Here is a 23,792-nt window from a genome sequence, read left to right as displayed (position 1 = left end):
AGGGCGATGACGTCAGCGCGCACGGAGACGGCCGCGACGTAGGGCGCGCGCGCGCGGGGCGACGTGCGCGCCCGTGACTGTTTTGGTTGTTTTATTTTTATTTTATTTTTTTTTTAATCGTTCAACCTCCTGCTTTGGTTCGGGGCGTCGGTTTGAAGTCGTGTAGTCGACGATTTAGTAAAAAAAAAAAAAAAAAACAGAAATATTTCCACACTAGACGCCGTCCCGGGCTGTGATTTGTCCATACTGGCCGCTTTACACAGTAAAGTTAGTTTCATATTGAGGGCTATATTGGCCATTCAGCATATTAACTATGTGAGTGTAATGCATCCTTTCTTTTTTTGGGGCTTTCTAAATGTTGTGCCTTAGCTCATCCGCAAATTCCAATACGCTCAAAAGCGGAAGTACCGTCAACATTTTGTTTTCCGCAAGTTAGAAATTAAAATGAAAATGGTTATTGTTTTTGTGATATGGTCACTGCATGCGTCCACCATTTCACCATCTTTGTCACCATTTGAAATTCCATTCGGTGAAATGCATTGACGACATGCGAGAGAGGGGAGAGATCGAGGCCTTCTGGTTTGTTTTTCCCTTGATGTCCGAAGCGGGCCCCCTAGGAGGAGCCCGACCTGGCCAGTGGTCCCCAGGACATTCGAGTTGGAGGCCCCTGTCCCGGACCCCGATTAAACCTCTTTGTATCCATAATAAGTGGAGTGTACCGCAGTGGAGAGCGGCAAGCCGTGCAGGAGGCTGTGTGAGGACTCATAGGATATATTATTTATGTATGAGCGGTGGCATTTGGATGCATTTGCCTTTGGTATCCGTCCTGCCACGCACTTCTCTAGGACCCGAGCCACACCAAACTCCAGTCCTGCTGCTTAAACATAGCTAAGCCTGAAAACCTAAACTCAAAACATTTCAAACCTTATGCGTAAACCTAACCGTTTGCCCTGATCGTGACCGTCTTTAACCTTATATCTATCCAAATCAAGTGTAACCAAACATGTTTTACATCTGCAGTACAGTGGATTCACTAACTGTCAAAACTTCACAAAGTTCCCATTGACAAAACGTCTGATTTGCTTTGCACATGACCTATGGAACGTACCTTGCGAGTGCAACAAAACATGTTCACTTGCATTTAGAGGCAGAGCGAGAGGTGCGTCCACACACTCCACTAAAGAACTGAAAACCCAAATGTGACCAGTGATTCAGAACTTTTGACACCGCCTCCGCTTGTGACATCATAAAGGCACAGTATTCTGTGTGTGTGTGTGTGTGTGTGTGTGTGTGTGAGAGAACAAAATTAAAAACACCCTTCTCCCTCCTCCCATACGCTTGAGAACATTGGAACTTAACACCAGTTTTCCTTCCTCTGCTGTTGCCATTATAATTTATTGTTGTATGTGGTCCGTAAATGAACACTGAAATCACAATGCTTAACCATTTTACTTCACGTTTTCAGCATTTGAAACTGAATAAAATAGGATACAACAAAGACGTTTATGATGAAACATGTCAATTTTTTTTATTGTTTATTCTTGTTTATTGTTGATTGTGTAATGACATTTGTTTTTATGCATTGGCAATTTTTTTTTGTTTCCCTGCTTTACGCCCATTGTCATTTAGGATCCGTTTCAGCTATTTGCTCACCACTAAATGTTTGACTGCACTTTGATTTTTTTTTTTGTTTTGCTGCAAACCAACTTTTATTATCTTATGAAGATGACTGCACTCAAATCAAGTAGAATGCAATGACACACGGGATAAGCTTCACCAACACCTTCCTTCAATGACTTTAGCTTTTTTTTTTTTTTTTTTACCCCTCAAAAAAAGGATGATAATTTGCATACAGTTGGTAGTGAAACCTATTGAAATGAATGGGTAGCTGAAGGGTAAGAAATATTATTACCAATAATGTTAGGTAAAACGTTGCAAGTGATGGCCATTGAGAGCAGCGTTGGTTTCAGAATTTAGTGCCATCTAGCGGTGAGGTTGCAAGTTGCAACAAAGCGATTATCCCTCCCCTAATCCCACCCTCTGCAACGACGTCGGAGAAGCTACGGTGGCTACAAGCTAACATTAGCGAAGTAATGCTTAAAAACAATTGTATTCTAGGCCTTCAGTCCGATCGCGACGTAGCGTGAGCAGGATACATAAGGTTGTTTTTTTTAATGCGTTTGCTGTGTCAAAGGACCGGACAGACCACCCGGTAGCGCGACGGAGGTCGGAGGTGAAAGGAAGCGCGAATGTTTGGTTTGTCCCTTGTGGGCTACTATAGAAACATGGCGGCCTCCGGGGAAGGGGGACCACTCCCCCAAGTCGACGTGAAGGGCTCGTTCCACGTTAACAGACAAACCACAGCTGTTATTGTCATGGGATCATACGCTCGTCCAAACATACATAGGTGCATTATATTCCATTTCTGCACTGGGTCATGTAAAAATTGAATCACTTTTTATTCATGCGATAAAATTCACCTTGCGTTTTAATAACAGGAATAAACCACTTCATCGACGATTTTTATTTTTTACGGTTTCGCACCGAGAAAAAAACAGCAACCTTCACGGTGACAGACTATTTAAATTGTTTAGACGCCGTAAGAGCTTAAACCAGAAATGTTATTTTCTTTTGTTAATTACACGTTCATTTCCGGAGATTCACTTGAAATGGGCGAAGAATCCAAGCCGAACCGGGCCAACCCCAATATGAAACTAACTTCGGGCGATGACGTAGCCACGCACGGAAACGGACGTGGCGCGCGCGCGGGCTGCGGCCCGCCGGGGTTTTAATTTAATTTTTTATTTTTTTCTCATTTAAAATTTCACGCGTCGTGGGGCGATTTGGCTTTGAAATCACGTGGCCGTTGTTTAATTGGGGGGGGGGGGGAAACAACAAAAAAAGTATAACGAGAATATATTAATTTTTTTCCCCACGCGGAGGGTGGGAGCGGCCCCGCGCTTGTGATTGGTCCGCAGTGCGCCACGTGTCCGTCGCCTCCCGTCGCACCTCTCCCCACCTCGCTCGTCCCGCCGACGGCTCGTCCCGCGCGGAGAGGTCGACCCGCCGCCCCGAAAGGTGCGTAAATCGTCCCGCGGCCGCGCAACTCCCGACTCTCTCCGTGTCGACTGCGATCCGATCCGATCCGACGCGACGCCGCGGCGGACCCGCCCGCGGAGCAACCCGCGCGGCGAGTTGCGTCAGGGCTGCGCGCCGGGACCGGCGGTACCTGCGGGAGCTGCGGGGCGCCCCCCTCCGCCGCGTTGCGCAATCTCAAGGAGGAAAGAAAAGTTAAAATCTAAAGTTGCGCGTAGAGTGTTGGCGGCGATGCGACCCTGCAGTGTTGCGGTGTTGGCCGAGTTATTATGTTGTTGTTGTTATTGTCACGACTAGTCAACTAGATGAGTATAGATCATGGTCGGGATCAAGGGGCCTCGACCTGCAGATGTAGTTTGCGTGCCCACCCAGCCCACGCTAGACATCCTGGACTATTGTTTTTGTTTTTCCACAAATTTGAAGTTGTGTTTTTTTTGTTTTGTTTTAGGCTTCACCCCCCTGGACCCACTCTCCTTGCAGGTATTCAGCCCCATGTATTGATTCATTCAACTTCTCACCCTCTCACCGCTCTTTTGAACACACCACTTAGTGACATGAACCACCACTGCTTGCATGGTGACGCAAGCCTTGACCCAGATTGAAAGCAAACATCTCCAGCTGCACACAGTCCTGGCTCCAGTCCTGGCTCCAGTCCTGGCTCCAGTCCTGGCTCCAGTCCTGGCTCCGTCTGATCTAGTCAGTGGCGGTCAGGACAGGTTATTCTATAAGGGATCAGATGGCTATACCTAGAGCCACAAGGTTGAGAAGCCTGACATCCAGCTGTTCCACTAGTTCAACAGGTTCAGGACCATGAACCGCGCTGAACTATTTACTTTACCGGCTGAGTGGATTCGTGGTCAGGGATCGTGCAAACCCCGTGGAGCGGCGGTGGGAGGAGGGACGCTCGCTTGTGTTGACTTTGACTTGGTTTTGGAACCCTGTCAACGCGGCCCACCCCCCAGTACCTCAACGCCTCAAAGTAAACAACCTGAGAACGTTGAATCGAAACAGCCGGGACGCACAGCGGTAGTGATCGGGGTCCCGACGGCAGCGTTTCGTGTTGGGCGCGTACATATTTACAAGGCACGCGTTTCCAAATCATGTCTGACGGCACAACAATCGCTTGTCTCTCAACAGCCCCGTTTGAACGGCCCCAGGGGTGACCACCGATTCGAGTCGGGACTCAATTAAAAGGGGGGAGGCCAAAATGGCGGCGAGCTCATTCGACGTCGATGCACCGCGCTGGGATCAAACCACGTTCATGGGCCGACTGAAGCACTTCTTCAACATCACGGATTGGCGGACGGCGCTGCTGCCCGACTCGCGCCTGGACGAGGCCAAGGCGCTGGTGGAGAGCTGCAGGTGACGTCAATACTTGAATGGAAACGTAACGGTAGATTTAAAGTTTTAATTTCTCTGCCCCACTGTTAGGATAGAATTAGTTGAATATTTCAGTCTTTTGGTTTTTTTTCCCCACCGTCTTCAGTAAAATTTTGAAATTCAGCCGACGGAGGGGAAAATGGCGACCGTTTGACTCAATTGACTGAGCTCATTTACAGCAGGGCTTTGTATGGATGTTTGTTAATCATGTTGTGGATCTGAATCTTGTGGATATTTCCATAACATTATATGTGACGATGACCATCTCAAGTGGGTGTTTTTTTTGTTTTGTTTTGTTTTCCTGATTCTCTCAGGGCCGGCTCCACACCCCCGGGCACCACGGAGGAGCAGCTCCACTATGCCAAGAAGCTGTACGACTCCGCCTTTCACCCGGACACGGGGGACCGCATGAATCTCATCGGCCGAATGTCCTTCCAGGTCCCGGGAGGCATGGCCATCACTGGCTGCATGTTGCAGTTCTACAGGTAGGACCGGCCCCGCCCGGGCATGCGGGAATTACGGCCGCGGCGCTCTGCAGGGGGCGCGCGAGATGCATCGCGTCATCTCGGTTGGTTTATCCGCCGTTTCTCCGTCTCGTACCGCCGTCTAGGACCGTTCCCGCCGTGGTGTTCTGGCAGTGGGTGAACCAGTCCTTCAACGCTCTGGTGAACTACACCAACCGCAATGCCGCCTCCCCCATCACCCCGAAGTGAGCCTCCGCGCCCTTATCGCATGGCCCCATTCTGGTGGTTGAATGAAATCGTAACGTGAAAAAGAGTCTGGCTATACTATTACTTTCTCCCCCAGGCAGATTGGAGTGGCGTATCTAACGGCAACCAGCACGGCGTTGGCTACGGCCGTGGGACTCAACCTCTACACAAAGGTACTCAACTTCCAACGCACACTTTTATTTCACCCGAACCGGGTTTTCTCGGTGACCGAATGAGGCGTTGAGAGGTCCAGAGCTCACAAAGTTCCTGCTGCAATCACCAAACTGCCACTGTGGTTCACCTTCCTATTGGTTCGCCGACGATCGTACGCCGTCTTTTTGGGTTCAACAGTCTGTCCTCCTCGTGCTTTTCTCTGGCAGAAAGCCCCTCCCCTGGTGGCGCGCTGGGTTCCATTTGCAGCCGTGGCGGCCGCTAACTGCGTCAACATTCCTATGATGAGGCAACAGTGAGTCCCTGCTGTGATACCCCCCCAAAAAATATATAATAATAAATATATATATATGGTACAGAGTATGTTATGAACCGTTCGGTACGCCCCCTACTGTTCAATACGCACAAGTGAACTATTACTACTATTGCATTACAATATTGTGGTACAAATCCTTTTGAGGGAATGAAGGGAACAGACTCACGCCGGGTGTTGAGCCTTAATTAAAAATATAGATTTTTTTTTTTCCATTTTTTATCACCTTTTACGATTTTAAGTTGTTGGGTGGTGGGAGGTGCCCTGGCTGAAAAGGTGTGTGTGTGTGTGTGTGTGTGTGTGTGTGTGTGTGTGTGTGTGTGTGTGTGTGTGTGTGTGTGTGTGTGTGTGTGTGTGTGTGTGTGTGTGTGTGTGTATCAGGTGAATTTATGCAAATTATAACAACCCACCAATGAAGTTGAACCACTCTGCCCCCCCCCCCCCCCCCAGTCATATTTTCTTACACCTTTTAAACTTTTTAAATATATGTATTATTTAATTTTTCTTCAATATAAAGATACCGCACCACTATGTGCCAAGTAGCAGAGCAAAAGGGTTCAGTTTGCTCTTTTTTCCGTTCTGCCCTTTCTACATTTTCTTCCCCTTCATATTCTCTCTTTCCCAGGGAGATCCTGAACGGCATCGCCGTCACGGATGAGAACGGCAACAATCTGGGCCATTCCAAGGTGGGAAGCGAGGACACGTTGTTCTTTTTTTTGTTTTTTTTCGGCGACCGAAACCCATTTTTTAACGAGAGTTATAAACACATTGACCCCACACCCTTGAAAACGCCCTCGTTTGAGACGGTCCTTGTATTCCGTCTCCAGAAAGCGGCAGTGAAGGGCATCGGTCAAGTGGTCCTTTCCCGGATCACCATGGCAGCACCTGGCATGAGTACGCAGAGTTTTACAAATATCAGTGTGTTTTTATTGTGTGTCCGGCGAATATTTGTCAAAAGTCATCTCTAAGATATCACAGTGACAAAAAATATATACTGTATTTGTAATTATTCTATGCTATCTTTTTAAAAATGTCTCTGTTCTCCTTCGCAGTCATTCTTCCCATCATCATGCAGAGAATAGAAAAATACAAGTTCATGCAGGTGAGACCTCTCCGCCTGCGCTGCTGAGGGTTTTCGATGCGGTCCGCAGTGTATTAATATCACACCATTTTTGCCTCTTTTCGCAGAGGATCACGTTCCTTCATGGCCCAATCCAAGTGATGATGGTGGGAGTATTGTGAGTGAAGCAGTTGAATCCAGTACAGGCCAGCAAAGAGTTTATTTATTTATTTATCTATTTATCTATCTATTTATTTATTTGTTTGTTTGTTTGTTTGTTTATTTATTTATTTATTTATTTATTTATTTATTTACTTATTTATCCATTTATGTATAAATGTATCTATCCATTTATTTATCCATCCACCCATTGATTTACACGTTTATTTACTTATTTGTTTGTTTGTTTATTTATTTGCACACTTATTTATTTATCCGTCTATTTATGTATTTATTTATCTATGTATTTATTTGTTTGTTTATTTATTTATATTATTATTTTTATTTTCTGACGCTGTTCCGAATGCACAAGTGTTTGAAACAATAGGATTAAGCGTCGCAAAAATTCCAACGATCCAGTGCACCCAGTGCCACGACTGCTCCCAAAACCGAATTCGGAACACACGTGGCGCACAAGTCCCGAGCAACACAGACGAACGCAGTGCAGTGCGAACTGAGTCTTTTATATATTCTCTTTTATGCACGGAAGCACTTCACATCTCCCAGCGATTTTTCGGCGCTTCTACCTCGTTTCCCCTTGGTTTCCATCGCTAACTCAGTAGACGTTCATTTCATTTAATTGACAAGCTGCCTCGTCTGTCTGCCGCTGCTTGTTATGTCTGCTCCGGGTTCAGGATGCAGGAAGGAAAAAATAAAAAATGCCAGGGTTAACGCTGTAATTAAATTAGGTTGATTTAAGTCAGGCTGGCTCGACTAAACTAAATTCATTTTTATTCATTCATTCATTCATTCATTCATTCATTCATTTATTTATTTATTTATTCTTCCAGCCTGGTCTTCATGGTACCTGCCGCCTGCTCCCTGTTCCCTCAAAACTGGTAAGTTTCCTGTACATGTGTGGACACGTGGCCTTCCACACAGTGTGATCAGCTGCGACTGTTCTACCAAAACAAACAACTTAGACTACTAGTTTTGGTGTTTTTGAAGATGGTGTCGTGATTTCAAACAATTTTTTTTTTTTTTTTCTTCTCCCCAACCCCCGTCCGTGTGCGGCGCTTGGTACGTTCCCCAGCTCCATGGCTGTGTCCAAACTGGAGCCGGAGCTCAGAGACAACATCGTGTCTCGCTACGGGGAGAGCGTGAAACACGTCTACTTCAACAAGGGCCTTTAAGGATCGCTGCGTGGTCAACACGTCTACTTCAACAAGGGCCTTTAAGGATCGCTGCGTGGTCCAACCTCCTCCGTTAAGTTTCATGTGTCTAAATGACGTGTAGGGAAGGATCAATGCTGTCGAACACTGTGCTGGATAATTGTCGGGGGAAATAGCTCTTTTTTTCTGTTACAGTTTTCTTTATGTAATCATGATTTGTGTTGGGGATCTCTCCATGTGGGGGTTGTTGTTTTATAATCTGGTTCAACTGTCTGTCTTTACCGAATGACCAAGCATGTGGTTTTTCCTCCTTTTCTCCTGTTTCCATTTAGTCGAGTGTTTTTGCAAATACCAGGAGTACCGTGTACTTTGGCTGGGAAACCAAACGATGTCCTCTCAGGAACAATGCATTACAGTGTGTTGTCGGATCAGTTTATTTCAGAGTTTTTTTGTTTTTTTGTTTTTTTTCCTTCACGACCGCAGGGTTTGTCTGTAACATTTTAAAGAACGGTGCTCTCAGTGTCAGTGTCTCCAGTCACTTTTCCTCTCGCCTTTGGAGTATAGGAACTCAATCCCCGTGCCTCTGCAGCAGTGGCAGGAGGCGTGATGTTGCGTCTGCGCCCGACATGTAAACAGTTGTTTTACTGTGAAATCTTTGGGTTTATGTCATCCTCCGGCCAAACACAAAGTGCCAATAGTAGAAATATGATTGATTATAGTATGACTAGTGGTAAGATGTTGGCCCGGTCAGTGTAAGACTGATGAAATGTGACTGGATGCTGCCCTCTTCAGCTAGAATTACATTCAGAAATAAAAAAAAGACGGTGCAACCATTGATGATCTAATCTGGAAATAATAGTATGTGAACATGTGTGTACTTTCTGAGTTTGCGTGTGAATGAATATGAATTCAAGATCAGGGAAGATGAAGATAAACAAAACTGCACAACAAGACCAACAGTGCCAGACGCCGACCCAGACCACCATATTACCTACAGTACCTATGATGACCTGCCATGTGGTTTAACATTATGTTATCTAACCCTATTCATTATATAATTATATTATGACTCATATTATTATCAGATTACATTATATATTATTTTGATATTATCAGACTTGATAAGATGAGGAATAACTGGACTGAAGATAAACTTGGCTGAGAGGCGCAGGCTTACTCACCATGTTGATGGTTGCCGAGGCACTGGCCGTCGCCAAGTTGCACATGTGAAATCCCCCTCGTGGCTGCTGTGTCTTTATTTCATACTTTTTTTTTTAAATCGCTCTCTCACAGACGCGTGTGTTTGTGTTTGTATGTGCCTTCTTCGATGCCGGCTTCCAAACTCTGGACCCTTTGAGAGAGTTGTGACATCACAAAGACATCACATTATGATGCTTAAAAATACAAGACAGCGCTTTATTCATCCTGGGGGGGACATCCAGTTGTTACGGGGTGTGGCAGTGGGCATCTACTCCTCACCCTAACCTCCCCCCGTTCCCCTACTCCTCACCCTAACCTCCCCCCTTCTATTACACCTCACCCTAACCTCCCCTTTACCCGACTCTTCACCCAAACCTCCCCTATCCACTACTCCTTACCTGAACCTCCCCACTTCTACAACACCTCACCCTAACCTCCCCCCTTCCACTACTCACCCCAACCACTCCCCTGCCTTTCTCACTCCTCGCCTGCTTTGGTTGCACCAATTTGGTCATCCAATATCCCAGGTGGTGCTGGCTCAAAGTGGGTTCCTGGAAATGCAGTCCTGGGACTGCGGTCCTGAAACTGCAGCCTCCTCCATTGAAGTAACATGATATAGCCTGCAGGTGGAGCGAGCCATCACTGGCAACCGGTAGCAGGGGACGCAGTTGCAGGAGATTGAGGGAGAGTCTTTAAAAGCTGGAGCGGTTTCCCCTCTCTCCCTCTCCCTCTTTCTCCTGACAGCGAGGCTGGACTCACATGGCAGAGCGTTGTGACGCATGGTCTGAAAAGACAAACCCTGATTTGGTTTAAATAAACCCCCAGCACCCCCAGTCTGGCTTCATTTCTACCTGTCCCCTGGTCCATCTCTCCGCCCCGCACAACAAGAGACTTGTTACACAGCGGTAGACTTTTAGAGAATCCTTTTTAGAATAAGATATATGTACCCATCGATAAACAGAAGTTAACAGGCAGAGATAATAATTCTATAGATGGATAGATATCGGTGGTGGAAAGTAACGACTTTGTGTTTGTGTACTTAAGTGCGCTTTTCAAGTATCTACTTAAGTACAGCATACTCCAATTTTAGAGACTTTCAGCTTTCACTCCACTGTGGTTCAAAGCAAATATCTGTCCGTCAGATAGCTAGACAGATAGAAAGACAAGATGGATAGAGAAATACTTAATTCATCCTCAGGAAAATGCCGGTGTTACAGCAGCACATATGTGCTGGCTACAGCTACTTGTTTTGAATATTATTCAAAACAAGTGGGCAACAAAAAAATATATATAATAATAATAGAATGAATGCAAATAGAAAATGTTGACAATATTATTAATAATAGTATCTTTAGAAATAACAAAATATTATTTCATTACCATATTCAACATTGCTCATGGATTCTTTTAATATTATTTTTAGTTAATTGCAAATCTACATTGTGTATTTCTTAAGCTATCTTTGGTGAATTTAGTGAATATACTGAAATCTTACGTATTCACACGAGTCAATAATAATAATAATAATAATAATAATATCCTGTAATTCCTGCGAGGACCCGTAGGGGGCGCCGCCGCGGACCCCAGCTTGGGAACCGGGCTGAACCAGCACACCGCTGCGAGCGCCCCCTGCTGGACGCCGCGTTGGCGGCAGGAGGGGAGGAGCGTGGCGGCCAGCTTCATTATAAAAACGCCTTGATCCAGCCCCACGGAACGAAAACAATCCCCGGACGGAGCCGCGGCTGGAGGCAAGCACGCACCGTGACACCTGAGCGCGACCCGCCCCAGCGTTACTTCCACCCCCACCCGCCGAACGGAGCCACCCCCGCCCCCCCCCCCCTCCCCCAGCCCCGAGGCGCACGGCCGAAGCCCACCCTCCTCTGGACCCGGAACGCGGCGGCGGTCTGCGGTGCGCGGCGGCGGAGACACCCGGAGGGAAAATGCCGTTTTCGGGGAGCGGCGTCCTGTGCACCGTGCTGGTGCTGGCGCTGTGGCGGGCGGAGGAGCAGCGAGCCGAGGCGTGCAGCTGCGCCCCGGTGCACCCGCAACAGGCGTTCTGCAACGCGGATGTGGGTGAGTGGCCCGGGTGGTGATGGTGGTGATGGTGGTGGTGGTGGTGGTGTTGTTGTTGTTGTTGTTGTTAACCTGGTGCATGTTCTGATTTGCAGTGCCCACTGTTACACAGGCCAATATGACTTTTCAATCAAAAATGATGGCAGAAAGATAATAATAATAATAATAATAATAATAATAATAGTAAATAAAACACTCATACTAGCGCCCAACAATTCATGACTACTCCCAATCTTCAGTCACATTGTAATGCACATATAAAGATAATAAACAGGCTATAAGCCACTGATCAGGGGAAGGGTGTTGTTCTCCAAGGCCATGGTCCTCCAGTTTGCACTGCATTGCATTCTACTAAATTAATTAATAAATTCGAAAAGCTCTGAAAATATGTTGGGTATTTATTATTATTATTATTATTATTATTATTAATAATAATAATAATAATAATAATAATAATAATAATAATAATAATATTATATGCACACAACTACTCTACTTTGTGGCATTTTGTCCATGCAATACAATCAAGATATGTGTGTGTGGAATATATTATTATTTTTTTTTATTAACCTACCTACTTTGTTTTGCACAGCCTTTTTGGAGTTGCCCTTTTATCATATCACTGCACCATACATGTATGATGTATGTACTGTAAAAAAATAACAGTATCTTGAATATTGAAATGGGACAGTTTTTAACACCCGTGACACAGAAATGTCATCGGATCTGTGTAGGTCTGTCCAATATGCGAGAGGGGGGAAAATAGCACTCATCAAACTATGAGTAATTAATGAATCAGCTCAGTATATTTACCAAGGATATATTTACACACTGACATGTGTTGTCCAGCCCTTGCAGCACAACGTGGCACAGACCGGTTTGCTTTGAGACCCAGATCCAAGGAGAAAATGATCAGGAAGGATGAAGAGCGGCGGCGGGGTGGTGGGGGTGGGAAACCGAGGCGGAGAATGATCGGCAGCATGCGTGGGAAGAAATCTGGTGATTTAAATGTCAAGTCAACCACATAATACTGCATGTCACACCAGCACCAGCAGCAGCGGCAGCACCAGCAGCCGCCGCCCACCCCTCCCTCATTTTGATCCCCTCTGCCATTCCTCCTTTCTTTCATTCTTTGGAGTGGTGCAGGATAGGAATTATCGGAATGCTGCTGGTGCTTTCCCAATTTTTTTTTTTTTTTTTCTTCCCCTTTCTCTGGGACACTCAAAGGCAAGACTCAAACAGCTTTGCATAGGCGACGTAGGATTTTCCACATTAGTCACGCATAAGTTTCGTACGAACACACAGTCGCCCACATCCAGACTCCTGAGTCGCTTGACTTGACTTCACATATAACCACATACTTTGGACCATCTGGCTGCGTATGACATCTGGCCGGGGTGTGCTCGAAGGAAAAGGAGCAATAAAAGTCGTGGCCCTCTCTAAAATATGCCCGGTATTTTTGATAATGATTCCAGAAAAACATTGTTATTTGTTTCTTGAGCGCCTCATCTCCTGGCACTCGCGGACATGGATGTCAGCAAGTGAGGTGATGGCCCTATTTTCAGCTCTGAGTCAGCCCCCCGCGCTGACCGGACGGGATGAGTCTTGTTGTTTGGATGCGGCCTTCTCTTGTTGTTACGGGGGTTGTGTTCGTCAAAATACCTCTGTCAACGCGGCCGGAGAGCGACGGACACTTGTCAGACGCCGTGCGCGCCACAAGGCGTCATTGTGTGTCTCCTTGGACGGGTGACAGCGTCCCTCCGTGGCCCCGGCCTTTACCCCGACCCCGATATCAGGGCCTTGCTATTCCCATGACTCGTTCCCAAACTGCCATGAAACTCGTCCCGAATGAATTGATGCGCTTTCCCAGAGACTGTGAAGTAAGAAAGTACACAATGCCGAGTGAAAAGGCGGATAACACAATGACGAAATGTATAACCCATCACTATTTTCCCTCACTACTCGTTCTATCGACACGTTTCAATTAATACAATTATATATATATTTAAAAAATATGAGATACTACATTGTTTACGGTAATGTAGGGGTACAGCACATTACTTTAACAATGGATGCTTTACCGTAATGATTAAAAAAAAAAAAAAAAAAAATATATATATATATATATATATATATATATATATATATATATATATATATATATATATATATAAATTAATAAAACAAATTTATATTGGTAATATAGTTGGCGTTGCGTACTCTAATATTGAAATGGATTATTTCACATTCTTTGTGAATATGTATATCAATTCATTTGGGGCATGTTTTATGGTGGTTTCATGAGTACCCCGTCAGATGTTTGACGCTCAGATCAGACACCACAGGGGCAGAGGCCGGAGGATAATATAAAGCGGAGAGCGGCAACGCAAAATAGAGTTTTTCATGACGTTGACCACAGTAGCATGGAGATCATTTCGGCGTTTCTTTTCCGCGTTGAGACGATGCAAATGCGCGGCTCGGGGGCTGGTTGGGCCGTACGGGCGGGCATCGAGCGAGGCCGCAGGTTCACACCGCAAGCCAGAAGAATGGATCTTAACGGGGCTTTACACCCACTGCGCGCGCACGCAAACGCACACATGTCTGCTGTTCCCACCGTCAGCTGCCCACAAGGGGAACTTCCCCGGCCGCCGCCCTGCCCAGGCAGGCTGTGCTGTCCTGAGGCTGCCTCGCCGAACATCAAAGTCACCCTCCTCCCTGCTTACCAGCGCTGCACTGGACAGGGATCCAATAAAAACCCACAACATTTCCGTTCGCCCATTTGAGGAGCGTGTACTTGGGTTAAATGCTGTGTTTGCTCGGTTCGATGTACCTGTTGATGTTAGAAGACGCTTAAAGGCCAATTTCACATCCTGCTTTCCCCCGCATATCTACTCCAGATGCCATAAGAAGTTATAGGTAATAATTCCGGAGGTGGCCTTTGATGTGTGTGTGTGTGTGTGTGTGTGTGTGTGTGTGTGTGTGTGTGTGTGTGTGTGTGTGTGTGTGTGTGTGTGTGTGTGTGTGCGTGTGCGCGCGCGATGAATGACATGGAAAAATGTCTCACCTCGACACCAGCATAGAAAAACTGTTAATTGGAAGTAGACCAACTGCCCCATCACTGTAAACATCAGCAAAACGTGCATTAATTTGTATGTTAAAAAAAAAAAAAAAAGCCCACTATAGCCAATTTATTTCAACCCTTTTTGGAGATCTTATATCTATTCAGCAGTGTTTTTATATTATTGGGGATTTATTTTCCCCATACCCCACTTTGTCTCCATTCAAGGAGGATGAGACGAGAGAGTGAGAGAGGATCTTATTGACAATACAATCAAGACGTGTGTGTGTGTGTGTGTGTGTGTGTGTGTGTGTGTGTGTGTGTGTGTGTGTGTGTGTGTGTGTGTGTGTGTGTGTGTGTGTGTGTGTGTGTGTGTGTGTGTGTGTGTGTGTGTGTGTGTGTGTGTGTGTAAGCAAAATACATGTATCTGTATATTTAATACATTTTATTTCTTTCTGAATCTCCACGTTAAGGCCTGAATTCAACCCGACTATAACTGAGTAAAACCACATGAGAAAAGTCGGAGATGAATCGGTGGTCAGTGGTGAATTTAAAGACAGAAATGGATAGTCATGCAGTGTGTGTGTGTGTGTGTGTGTGTGTGTGTGTGTGTGTGTGTGTGTGTGTGTGTGTGTGTGTGTGTGTGTGTGTGTGTGTGTGTGTGTGTGTGTGTGTGTGTGTGTGTCCGTATGGGTGTCCGTATGGGGCCGGAGCGGAAAAAATTGCGTCATGCAACTGATAGGCATGTATAAGTCATTAAGCTCTCAAGTGGTTGGAGATGTGGGTCAGATGGTGGTTGGTGGCACGGGGACGGCGGGTGATGGACTGCCGGTCACCACACCAGTCCCCCAGCAGTGGCAGCACAGTAGCACCCGGGGGTGGGGGTCTTTCAAATTCAGCATCAGAGGCTGCGGCGAACGGGCTGGCGTTGCAGCGTTGCAGGGGAGGGCCCCAAAAAAAAAAAAGCAAGAAAGTAAACCTCCCAGGGCCAAACCTGGGTCAGAGACGATGATCTCCACCCTGAGTATTATGTCCTGTTGTTGATTCTCTGCTCATTAACTTGCGGCTCAGAATGAGGTCAGGAAATGAGAGCGAAAAAAATAAAAAATAAAACCCCAAAAGGAATGCAGGAGCGGAGCGCGCCAGCCAGGTAGTGTGTGTGTGTGTGTGTGTGTGTGTGTGTGTGTGTGTGTGTGTGTGTGTGTGTGTGTGTGTGTGTGTGTGTGTGTGTGTGTGTGTGTGTGTGTGTGTGTGTGTGTGTGTGTGTGTGTGTGTGCGCGCGGGCTCTGGCGGCTCCCGCGTATTTGCGCAGGCATCGGAATGGAACTGAAACGCAGATGTCACTTGCGAACAGGGCTGGAGCGGAGGGAGCCCGCGGAGGATGCCGAGACGGCTCCGTTTATTTGGCCTGCGACACACGCCACAGTGCGGTTACAGGCGCAGGAAAGCATGCGACTTGGACCGAGCCGGCGGGAGACATTGTTAACTTTCAGGAGCTGTGAACCCCCATTTTTTGTGCCTGCGCCAAGCCGTTAAGTGATCCCGTGGGTGCAGGAGCTGTGTGTGTGTGTGTGTGTGTGTGTGTGTGTGTGTGTGTGTGTGTGTGTGTGTGTGTGTGTGTGTGTGTGTGTGTGTGTGTGTGTGTGTGTGTGTGTGTGTGTGTGTGTGTGTGTGTGTGTGCGTGCGTGCGTGCGTGCGTGCGTGCGTGTGTGTGTGTGTGTGTGTGTGCTCTCTTCCTGATTTTATGTTTTGGGTTTTTTTCTGTGTATTGCTCATATTTTCCATTCTGAATAAATGCCCCTAAGCATAGCTGAAGCTTGATGTCGTCTGGCAGGCCATGAAAACACACATTTACACACGTTTCTTTCGGTATTTCTACAATGAGGATCCCTGCATCACTTTCAATCCTGATTTAGTTTTTTATTATGATTTTCTTTCTTTTTTTGTAACCACACAGACTTGTTTTTAGTGCATTTTTCCACATAATGTGTCCGGTCAATATATTTTCAGTTTTTAGGGTACACATACAGTATATGGCCGTACAGGGATGTGAGCTGTATGATATATTTCTACACTGGGGGAGAGGTTTTCTCTCAAGCATATTAACCGTCAGTGGAGTTTTACTATCTCCCGGTTCAGAGGCGCCTTGGGAGTTGAGCATTCTTGCTCCGTGGCAACAAAAGAAGCTTGGACGCCTCTCTCACTCCTTTGCTAGAAAGGTGGCACGGTTTATCGAGGTTTACGCATTTTTACCGGCAGCTTCTTGAAAGCCTTTTTTAATTTTTTTTTTAATTTTATTATTACTATTTATTTATTATTATTTTTTTTTTTGACTTGACGTTTCCTTCCCTCCCATTGAAGTGATTCGAGCAAAGGTGGTGGGAGAGAGCGAGCTGGATTCTGGGAACGATGTCTATGGAAACCCCATCAAGAGGATCCAGTACGACATCAAACAGATCAAGGTCAGATCAGGACGTCCCGCTTTCATTTCCACTCTTTGTTTTTATTTTTTTCTCCATTCACTTTATTTTAAATCGGTCACTTTTTCTATTTTTATTTATTTATTTATTTTTAATCTATGTTTAGTTTTGTACATGAAAATGTTCTCTAGAGTTATATCCATACTACAGGTGAGACTTGGAAATGGTTTGTTGATGGGTGTGGCTTCCTCGTGCGAGGATTTGATCTGATTGGCTGGATGTAACTGAGACTATAACTGAGGATGTTTTTTTTTGTTTTTTGTTTTTTTTAACACATTTTGATCTCTCTGTGCGGTTTTGTTGAAGATGTTCAAGGGGCCCGACCAGGACATTGAGGCCATCTTCACTGCCCCCGTGTCCGCCGTCTGCGGTGTCACCCTCGACACCAGCGGCAAGAAGGAGTACCTGATCTCAGGTCAGTGCTTTCTGTGACGCCATGTTTTTATTGTCGCCTTAAATAATGACGTGTCTGAGATTGATGGATACTTTATTCATCCCCAGAGGGAAATTGCAGTGTCAGCAACTGCTTGCATGAAAAATAGGCAATAATAATAAAGGATGGAATGCAATGGAATAAAGAAAAGTAAAATGAAGATATATGGATTAAAAATGTGGAAATATACCATATAACTTAACGGTTTACTGTACACAATAAAATATCACAATATACGCTAAATCTAATGATAAACAAGAAAACCGAAAACCACAAAACCAAAAAGACCAAAAAAAAGGTGACCCCCTAAAAAAAATAAAAACACAGAATTATCTTGTCATATTTAATAATTAATTAAATACAACTGGCAATGAACCAGAAAGCTGAAGAAACACAACGGTAATGTACAATAAACCTAAAGACCAAACATTAAATATAAGCCAAAAAAAAGCACCAAAAATGAAACCGTTAACTGGATGGTAATAAACCTCAAAGGAATGAACAGTAAGCACACACATTCACGTTTGTCTCGTAACAGTAGATCCCTCATGTCCAGGATGGTGAGTGAATTTTAGTTCCGTAATTGAAATGAACCTCAAGTCAAATTCCAGGGAGACGACTGAACATGCACTCAGACGGGAACACGGATGCTTATGGGATGGATCCACCAACGTGCAGGCTTAAAAGCAGACCGGGAGACGGGCGGGGCCGTCATCCCCATCGGTCAGACGAGCGGGGAGAAAAGGCTGGTAGACACGCAGATTACCTGTTGGTGTTATTATGGGTAATGACACGCCGCTGCCTGAGCCTCCTGCAGACTGGGGAGTGACCTTGTCTGTCTTCGGCACAAAATGAGCAGTGAGATCTGAGCTGAGGTGTATATTTTGTTCCCTTACCTTTTTTTTTAAGATGATAATGAAATGCATAACGAGTTTATAAATCTTGCTGCACGGAGCTTTCCTTTTTGGCCAAAATAACAGGAGCGGTGCGTTTAAAAAAATAATAAATAAAAATAATAATAATACAAATAAAATAAAATAAAGAAAGGAGTTTTATTTTATAAATCACAATTGCCAATGCAGCTGCAATGGGCATATTGGGTTTATTACCAATTAGCAGCGTCGGCTAGAAAAGAGAAGTCACAAGTATCACAGAAATGAGGAACACACGCCAACAACTGTGTTCCAAAGAAGCCCAAACCAGCCGAGTTACTCAATGAGTCAAGGGGGGAACCGCGCCAGAAGTCATGACGGCAAACAAGGACAAACCTGACGCTTCCCCGCAGGGAGTAGAGCGTGTTGATGCTTCAAGGTGACGCCTCAAGATTTGCCAGCGTGCAAATCACCAGCTGTGTGACCCAGACTCCCGGCCTCAACAAAGGCCGCACGGCGCGGCCATCACCGAGCCGGAACTCACGGCACTCAGACACCGCTTATATCCGAGGCCGAGCGATGCGGGGACAAAGCAGTAGAAGACGGAAGTTGTAGAACCACCGAGGACTATGAGGTCATTTTACAAGATTGGGTGCCTCCCCGCGATGCCAACACTGTTCCCTCGCGATGTTCCTCTTCCTCCCAGGATGATAATGCACACCACTAAGGATTTCCACGAGTGGTTTCCTGAGCAGAAAGGATGCAGTCAACCACCGTGGCCTCCTCAGCCACCAGACCTGGAAGCCACTGCACCTTTATTTATTTATTTATTTATTTATTTAGTTATTTATTTATGGGACAAACCAGAGCAAAGGGTGTGAGGTTGATTTCCGCCTCCTTCTCCCTCTAAGAACTGGAGGCTTCTTCTTCTTCTTCTTCTTGGAGGAGGTTACAACATCCCACTGCAGGCAGGTCAGATGGTGTTTGGCAGCTTTCCAGGGGGAATGGCAGCTGTCCTCATGAGGTCCTTAAATATGCAAATAGTGCTTTGAGTTTCAGTTATTTAATCCACCAGTCGCCATCTCAGACAGCTCTCTGGATATTATTTCAAGACCAATGGAGTTCGAAATGTCAAAGGAATTTTAGCATCTTTATTTATTTTTCTATTTATCTTTATTTATTTATTTACTTATTTACTAACTTACTTTTTATTTTTTTATTTTAATTTTTTTTTATATCTATTTATTTATTTATTCCTCATATAATCACATTTATATTTTTCAAGTGGACATTGGAGATATAGAGCAATTTAATCACATTTTTCTGTCTCTGAAATGATGCGGCAAATCAATCGAGACTCTGACTGTGCATCCTCTCAATCTTCGGCGGCTTTCTGGAGCCGGTGTTATATTTATGTCTTATATTTATATTTTGTTAGTTTGCATTTACAATTTACAGAGACAAACGAATGCGATTTCAGTCCAAAAAACATCCCACTCCTGTCGTCGGATGCGATTGGCTGTATCACGGTTGCGCAAGACTGGACACACACACACAAGGAGAGAGAGAGGGAGAGAGAGAGAGAGAGAGAGAGAGAGAGAGAGAGAGAGAGAGAGAGAGAGAGAGAGAGAGAGAGAGAGAGAGAGAGAGAGAGAGAGAGAGAGAGAGAGAGAGAGAGAGAGAGAGAGAGAGAGAGAGAGAGAGAGAGAGAGAGAGAGAGAGAGAGAGAGAGAGAGAGAGAGAGACTTTGGATGATGATGATTATGATCTCAGACGTGGTCTGGTTTCCTCATTGCAGACGGAGATGGACCCGCAAACACTCAGCCCTAAATACAGAGAGTTGTAAGGGTGGGGGGAGTTGCTGAAGTTGCCTGCATTTCCTCTCCGTAGGATTCAAGGGTTAGTGGGAAACGTTGGATGTGGGAGAGCGTCTACGTTTGTGTTTTTTTTTGTTTTGTTTTTGTTTTTAGCCATTCCCACCCGCCCCGCTCTGACCCCAACCTGTTTCGACACCGTAGCTCATGACAAAAGGGCTGAGAGTTGAGAGGGCGATGGCGGCGGGAGACAAGGCTCCCGACGCGTCCGGCTTGGCCCCGCAGAGCGGTAGAGGATGCGGTAGCGAGGACGCCGCCCCCCCCCCGGCGCAGGCATGGAGACGGATCCGGCCTTTGCTCTGACTCCTGCCTCGAACACCAGAAAACAGACATTCCCAAAGGGCGGGGTGCTGTGTGTGTTGTCAACACACGGAAGTTTTGAAAAAAAGTCCCACCGGGATGATTTCACTGATTATCTATAACACGGCGTCATTTCGATGACTGTGTACGGTTCTTATCTCGTTAGCACGCACCCCGCCTCCGGCGTTCAGGAGTGATCTCTGTCGGCTGTCCGTCCTGGCCGAGCCCTCATCTCCCTCCGTCTGCTCCTTTTGGCTTTTTATTTATTTATCTATCTATTCTTTTTTTTTTTTGTAGGCAAGTCGGAGGCTGGCGGACGCATGCATGTGACCCTGTGCGATTACATCATGCCCTGGGACTCCATGAGCCCCACTCAGAAGAAGAGCCTGAGCCCAGCGCTACCAGATGGGCTGCGAGTGCAAGGTAAGGCGACGGGAGGGAACGAACAGACCCGTCGCGGGGCAGAGGAATTCAGATGGCAAGAGGGCGTCGGCCACGGGAGACGCGGCTCCTTTTTTGAAGGGGTGACTCGTGAACGCACCTGGTTGCTGATCCGCGTGTGTGTGTGTGTGTGTGTGTGTGTGTGTGTGTGTGTGTGTGTGTGTGTGTGTGTGTGTGTGTGTGTGTGTGTGTGTGTGTGTGTGTGTGTGTGTGTGTGTGTGTGTGTGTGTGTGTGCGTCTGCGTGTGCGTGCGCGCCCCCTTGCAGATTGTGCGCTGTCCCACGCTTCCCTGTGAGATGCGCTGTCCCACGCTTCCCTGTGAGATCTCTGCTCCCGAGGAGTGTCTGTGGACGGACCTGATCATTGAGAAGCTGGTGTACGGGCGCCAGGCCAACCACTACGCCTGCGTCAAGAGGGCGGATGGCTCCTGTTCCTGGTACCGTGGTATCACACCGCCCAAGAAGGAGTTCCTGGATACTGAGGACCCCTAGTCACTTTTGGCATGCCCCCCACCCGCCCCCAGATTGCCCACCGCATAGCCTGATAGGGGGGGTGGATGGGGTGGGGGAAAAAAAAAAAAAATGTACAAATAATTCCATCCGAAATTAAGGTCGACATGTTCTTGATAAAAAGGCGGAGCGATTTGGATGAAGGCAAATAAAATGTGAGTGAAATTAGTTGCATGTCTGAGAATAATTTCTAGCATCTTACATTTTTTTTTTTTTTTTTTTGTATATGTGGCTCCAGAGCACCTTTGTCAGAGTTGAGCAACACAGTCCAGGAGTCCCTTTTCCTCCTTGTGACCTGAAGAACCTAAAGATCCGATTTGTGAACACACGGTGGTGGTTCTCCAAACCCTTACCGGGAGGCCTGGAGGTTGTTCTCAGACACGGCAGCGACGATTAAAATAGAAAAATGGAAGAAAAAAAAAAGACTTAAATTGCATCATGAGACATAGACTGGTCAAGTGATGATGTAGCTTCCTCCTGAGGCTGGCGTCAGGAGGATAGAGAGAGGGAGAGGGATAGAAAAGGATAGAAAAGGATAGAGAGGGAGAGAGAGGGGGAGAGGGAGAGAGAGAGAGGGAGAGGGAGAGAGAGAGAGGGGGGGAGAGAGAGGGAGAGAGAGGGGGAGAGAGAGGGGGAGAGAGCTTCTGGCCCCACTAAGCTCTTAGCTCTGCTCTCGCACATCTCCGATCCGGACCATTTGTAACTCAATGTGGGGTTGTTGTTTTTTTTTTTTTTTTGCTTCTTTACTTTTTATGACCTCATTCTCCAGTTTATTCCAAAGCCAAAATTCCAAGATGCCTTTTTTTATTTGTTTTTATCTTTTTATTTTTTATTTTTTATGATTGTCTCTCCCTGTTACGCAACGGATTAACACCTTATTAAATACTGTTTTTCACATCTTTCGTGGTGGGGCCGGTAGGGACGAGGGTAGGGTGGACCCGTGCAGTAAGTGTGAGACGGCAACGGCGTCCAGTTTGTCTTGCGTGGTTCACCTTGTACATGGGGGGGGAATACACTTCTATTTAATTTGCCAACTACGGGGCTCGATTTGAGCTGTAGCCTTGGGCTGTCGGAGGCCTCGCTAGACCAGTCTATTCTTGAAGGCGACCCGCCTCCAACCCCGCCCGCAGCCCGGTCTGACACGCCCTTGAACCTCCCTCACGCCTGTCCTTCCACACTATACACGTAGATGTACAGCACCTATGCATATGATAATTGATGACTTAAAATAAGATCTACTGCGTTAGAGCTAGATTTGCACTTTTTTCGAGGATGCGTTCCAGTAAAGACGGAGGCTCAGCATTTGCAGGTGATTCTACTTTGTTTGTCGTCGTCGTCGTTTTTGTTTTTTGGTTTTGTTAGATCGACGGATCCACCTCGGGCGCGGTCTGCCTACCAGAGCGCTTCTCCGCGTTCCGTACGTACCCATAAATAATCTTCGCTTTGCCGACGGCCGCCGTCTTCGTCCGAGCCACGGCGGATCTTTTTGGGCGGAATTGATGTGTAAGAGGGATGCAAAAAGAGCTTGTGGGATTTACTCATTACCTTTGTATTATCTGTAAAACTCTTGATTGTAAATGCAAACTGCAATTTTTATTATTTGCAAATATACTCATTCATTTCATAAGAAATAGGTCCTAACATTGCTTATTAATGTTGCCGCACTGCTTTGACTCTTGTCTTTCTTTTTTCTCTATAATGATTATTATAATTATTGTTTTTTATTATTTTTTTAATTTTGTGTTTTTCTATGAAAGCTTGATAGATGCCCTAATGAGCAGGTTACCCGATGGAAGTTTACAGTTTTTGTTTTATACACCCTGAGCTACATTAACAATATAAGGTATGATGGAGTATTGGAGGCGTAATTTAAAAAGGTAAACTCTGTCTCGAATTTATTTTTCTTTTCTTTTTTTCAGTGTTATATCTGTCATGGTTTTTTGTGTGTTTTTTTCCGCCGTCTTTGTCTACGATGTCGCGCTTTAGTGTCGAGTCCGGTTTAAAAAAATATAATAATAAAAAAAAAAGTCTTCTTGCGCTGGACTAAGGTGAGGGGTCTGTGTGTTTGTGTGTGTGTGTGTGTGTGTGTGTGTGTGTGTGTGTGAGTGTGTGTGTGTGTGTGTGTGTGTGCGCACGCGCGGAGGGGACTATGCATGTGTTTGATGCTTCGTGTAAGTCCAGGCAAAGGACAAAGTATTCAGTATTATCAAATAAAAGCCAAACCTTTGAAACCCGTGTGAGTGCATTTGGGGAAGTGGAGCTGCTCTCTCGGATATTGCAACAGTCACTTTTCATTGCAGAGTCGCGGCGCGTTCTCTGAAACACTCCGCTTCACAGTGTGACAAACGTCTGGGTTTGTCCTTGCAAACTGCAGTTTTCCTTCTGCTCGGGGATCTCTGATGGTTATCCAACACAGCAAGTGAAATGTTAACATGCGGCCGCCGACCTCCGGGGCAATTTTTAACGTTTCTTTAAAGAATGGCCAAATTTT

The 23,792-nt window shown here is 45.9% G+C and overlaps 2 protein-coding genes across 2 annotated transcripts; both read left to right on the top strand.

Moving 5' to 3' along the window:
- The first annotated feature begins 2,965 nt into the window (after positions 1–2,965).
- sfxn2 (sideroflexin 2) lies at positions 2,966–8,896 on the top strand. The gene is made up of 13 exons (XM_080021499.1): positions 2,966–3,078; positions 3,545–3,576; positions 4,234–4,458; positions 4,791–4,961; positions 5,087–5,185; positions 5,284–5,359; positions 5,567–5,652; positions 6,296–6,356; positions 6,498–6,564; positions 6,723–6,772; positions 6,859–6,908; positions 7,741–7,788; positions 7,983–8,896. Exons 3-13 carry the CDS (start codon positions 4,304–4,306, stop codon positions 8,080–8,082), a joined length of 963 nt encoding a protein of 320 aa, XP_079877625.1. The 5' UTR covers positions 2,966–3,078; positions 3,545–3,576; positions 4,234–4,303; the 3' UTR covers positions 8,083–8,896.
- A 2,095-nt stretch (positions 8,897–10,991) lies between these two features.
- On the top strand, positions 10,992–23,532 carry LOC307246123 (metalloproteinase inhibitor 2-like). The gene is given in 6 exon segments (XM_080021933.1): positions 10,992–11,334; positions 16,754–16,854; positions 17,179–17,287; positions 20,649–20,743; positions 20,745–20,774; positions 21,059–23,532. Coding segments are annotated over 6 exon segments (693 nt in total). The 5' UTR covers positions 10,992–11,201; the 3' UTR covers positions 21,284–23,532.
- Positions 23,533–23,792: the final 260 nt, after the last annotated feature.

This window comes from Zeus faber (genome assembly GCF_960531495.2).
Source record: "Zeus faber genome assembly, chromosome: 20".
NCBI classification, from domain to species: Eukaryota; Metazoa; Chordata; class Actinopteri; order Zeiformes; family Zeidae; genus Zeus; species Zeus faber.
The sequence above is the reverse complement of the archived record's forward strand: the minus strand, read 5'-3'. Positions and strand labels throughout refer to the sequence as shown.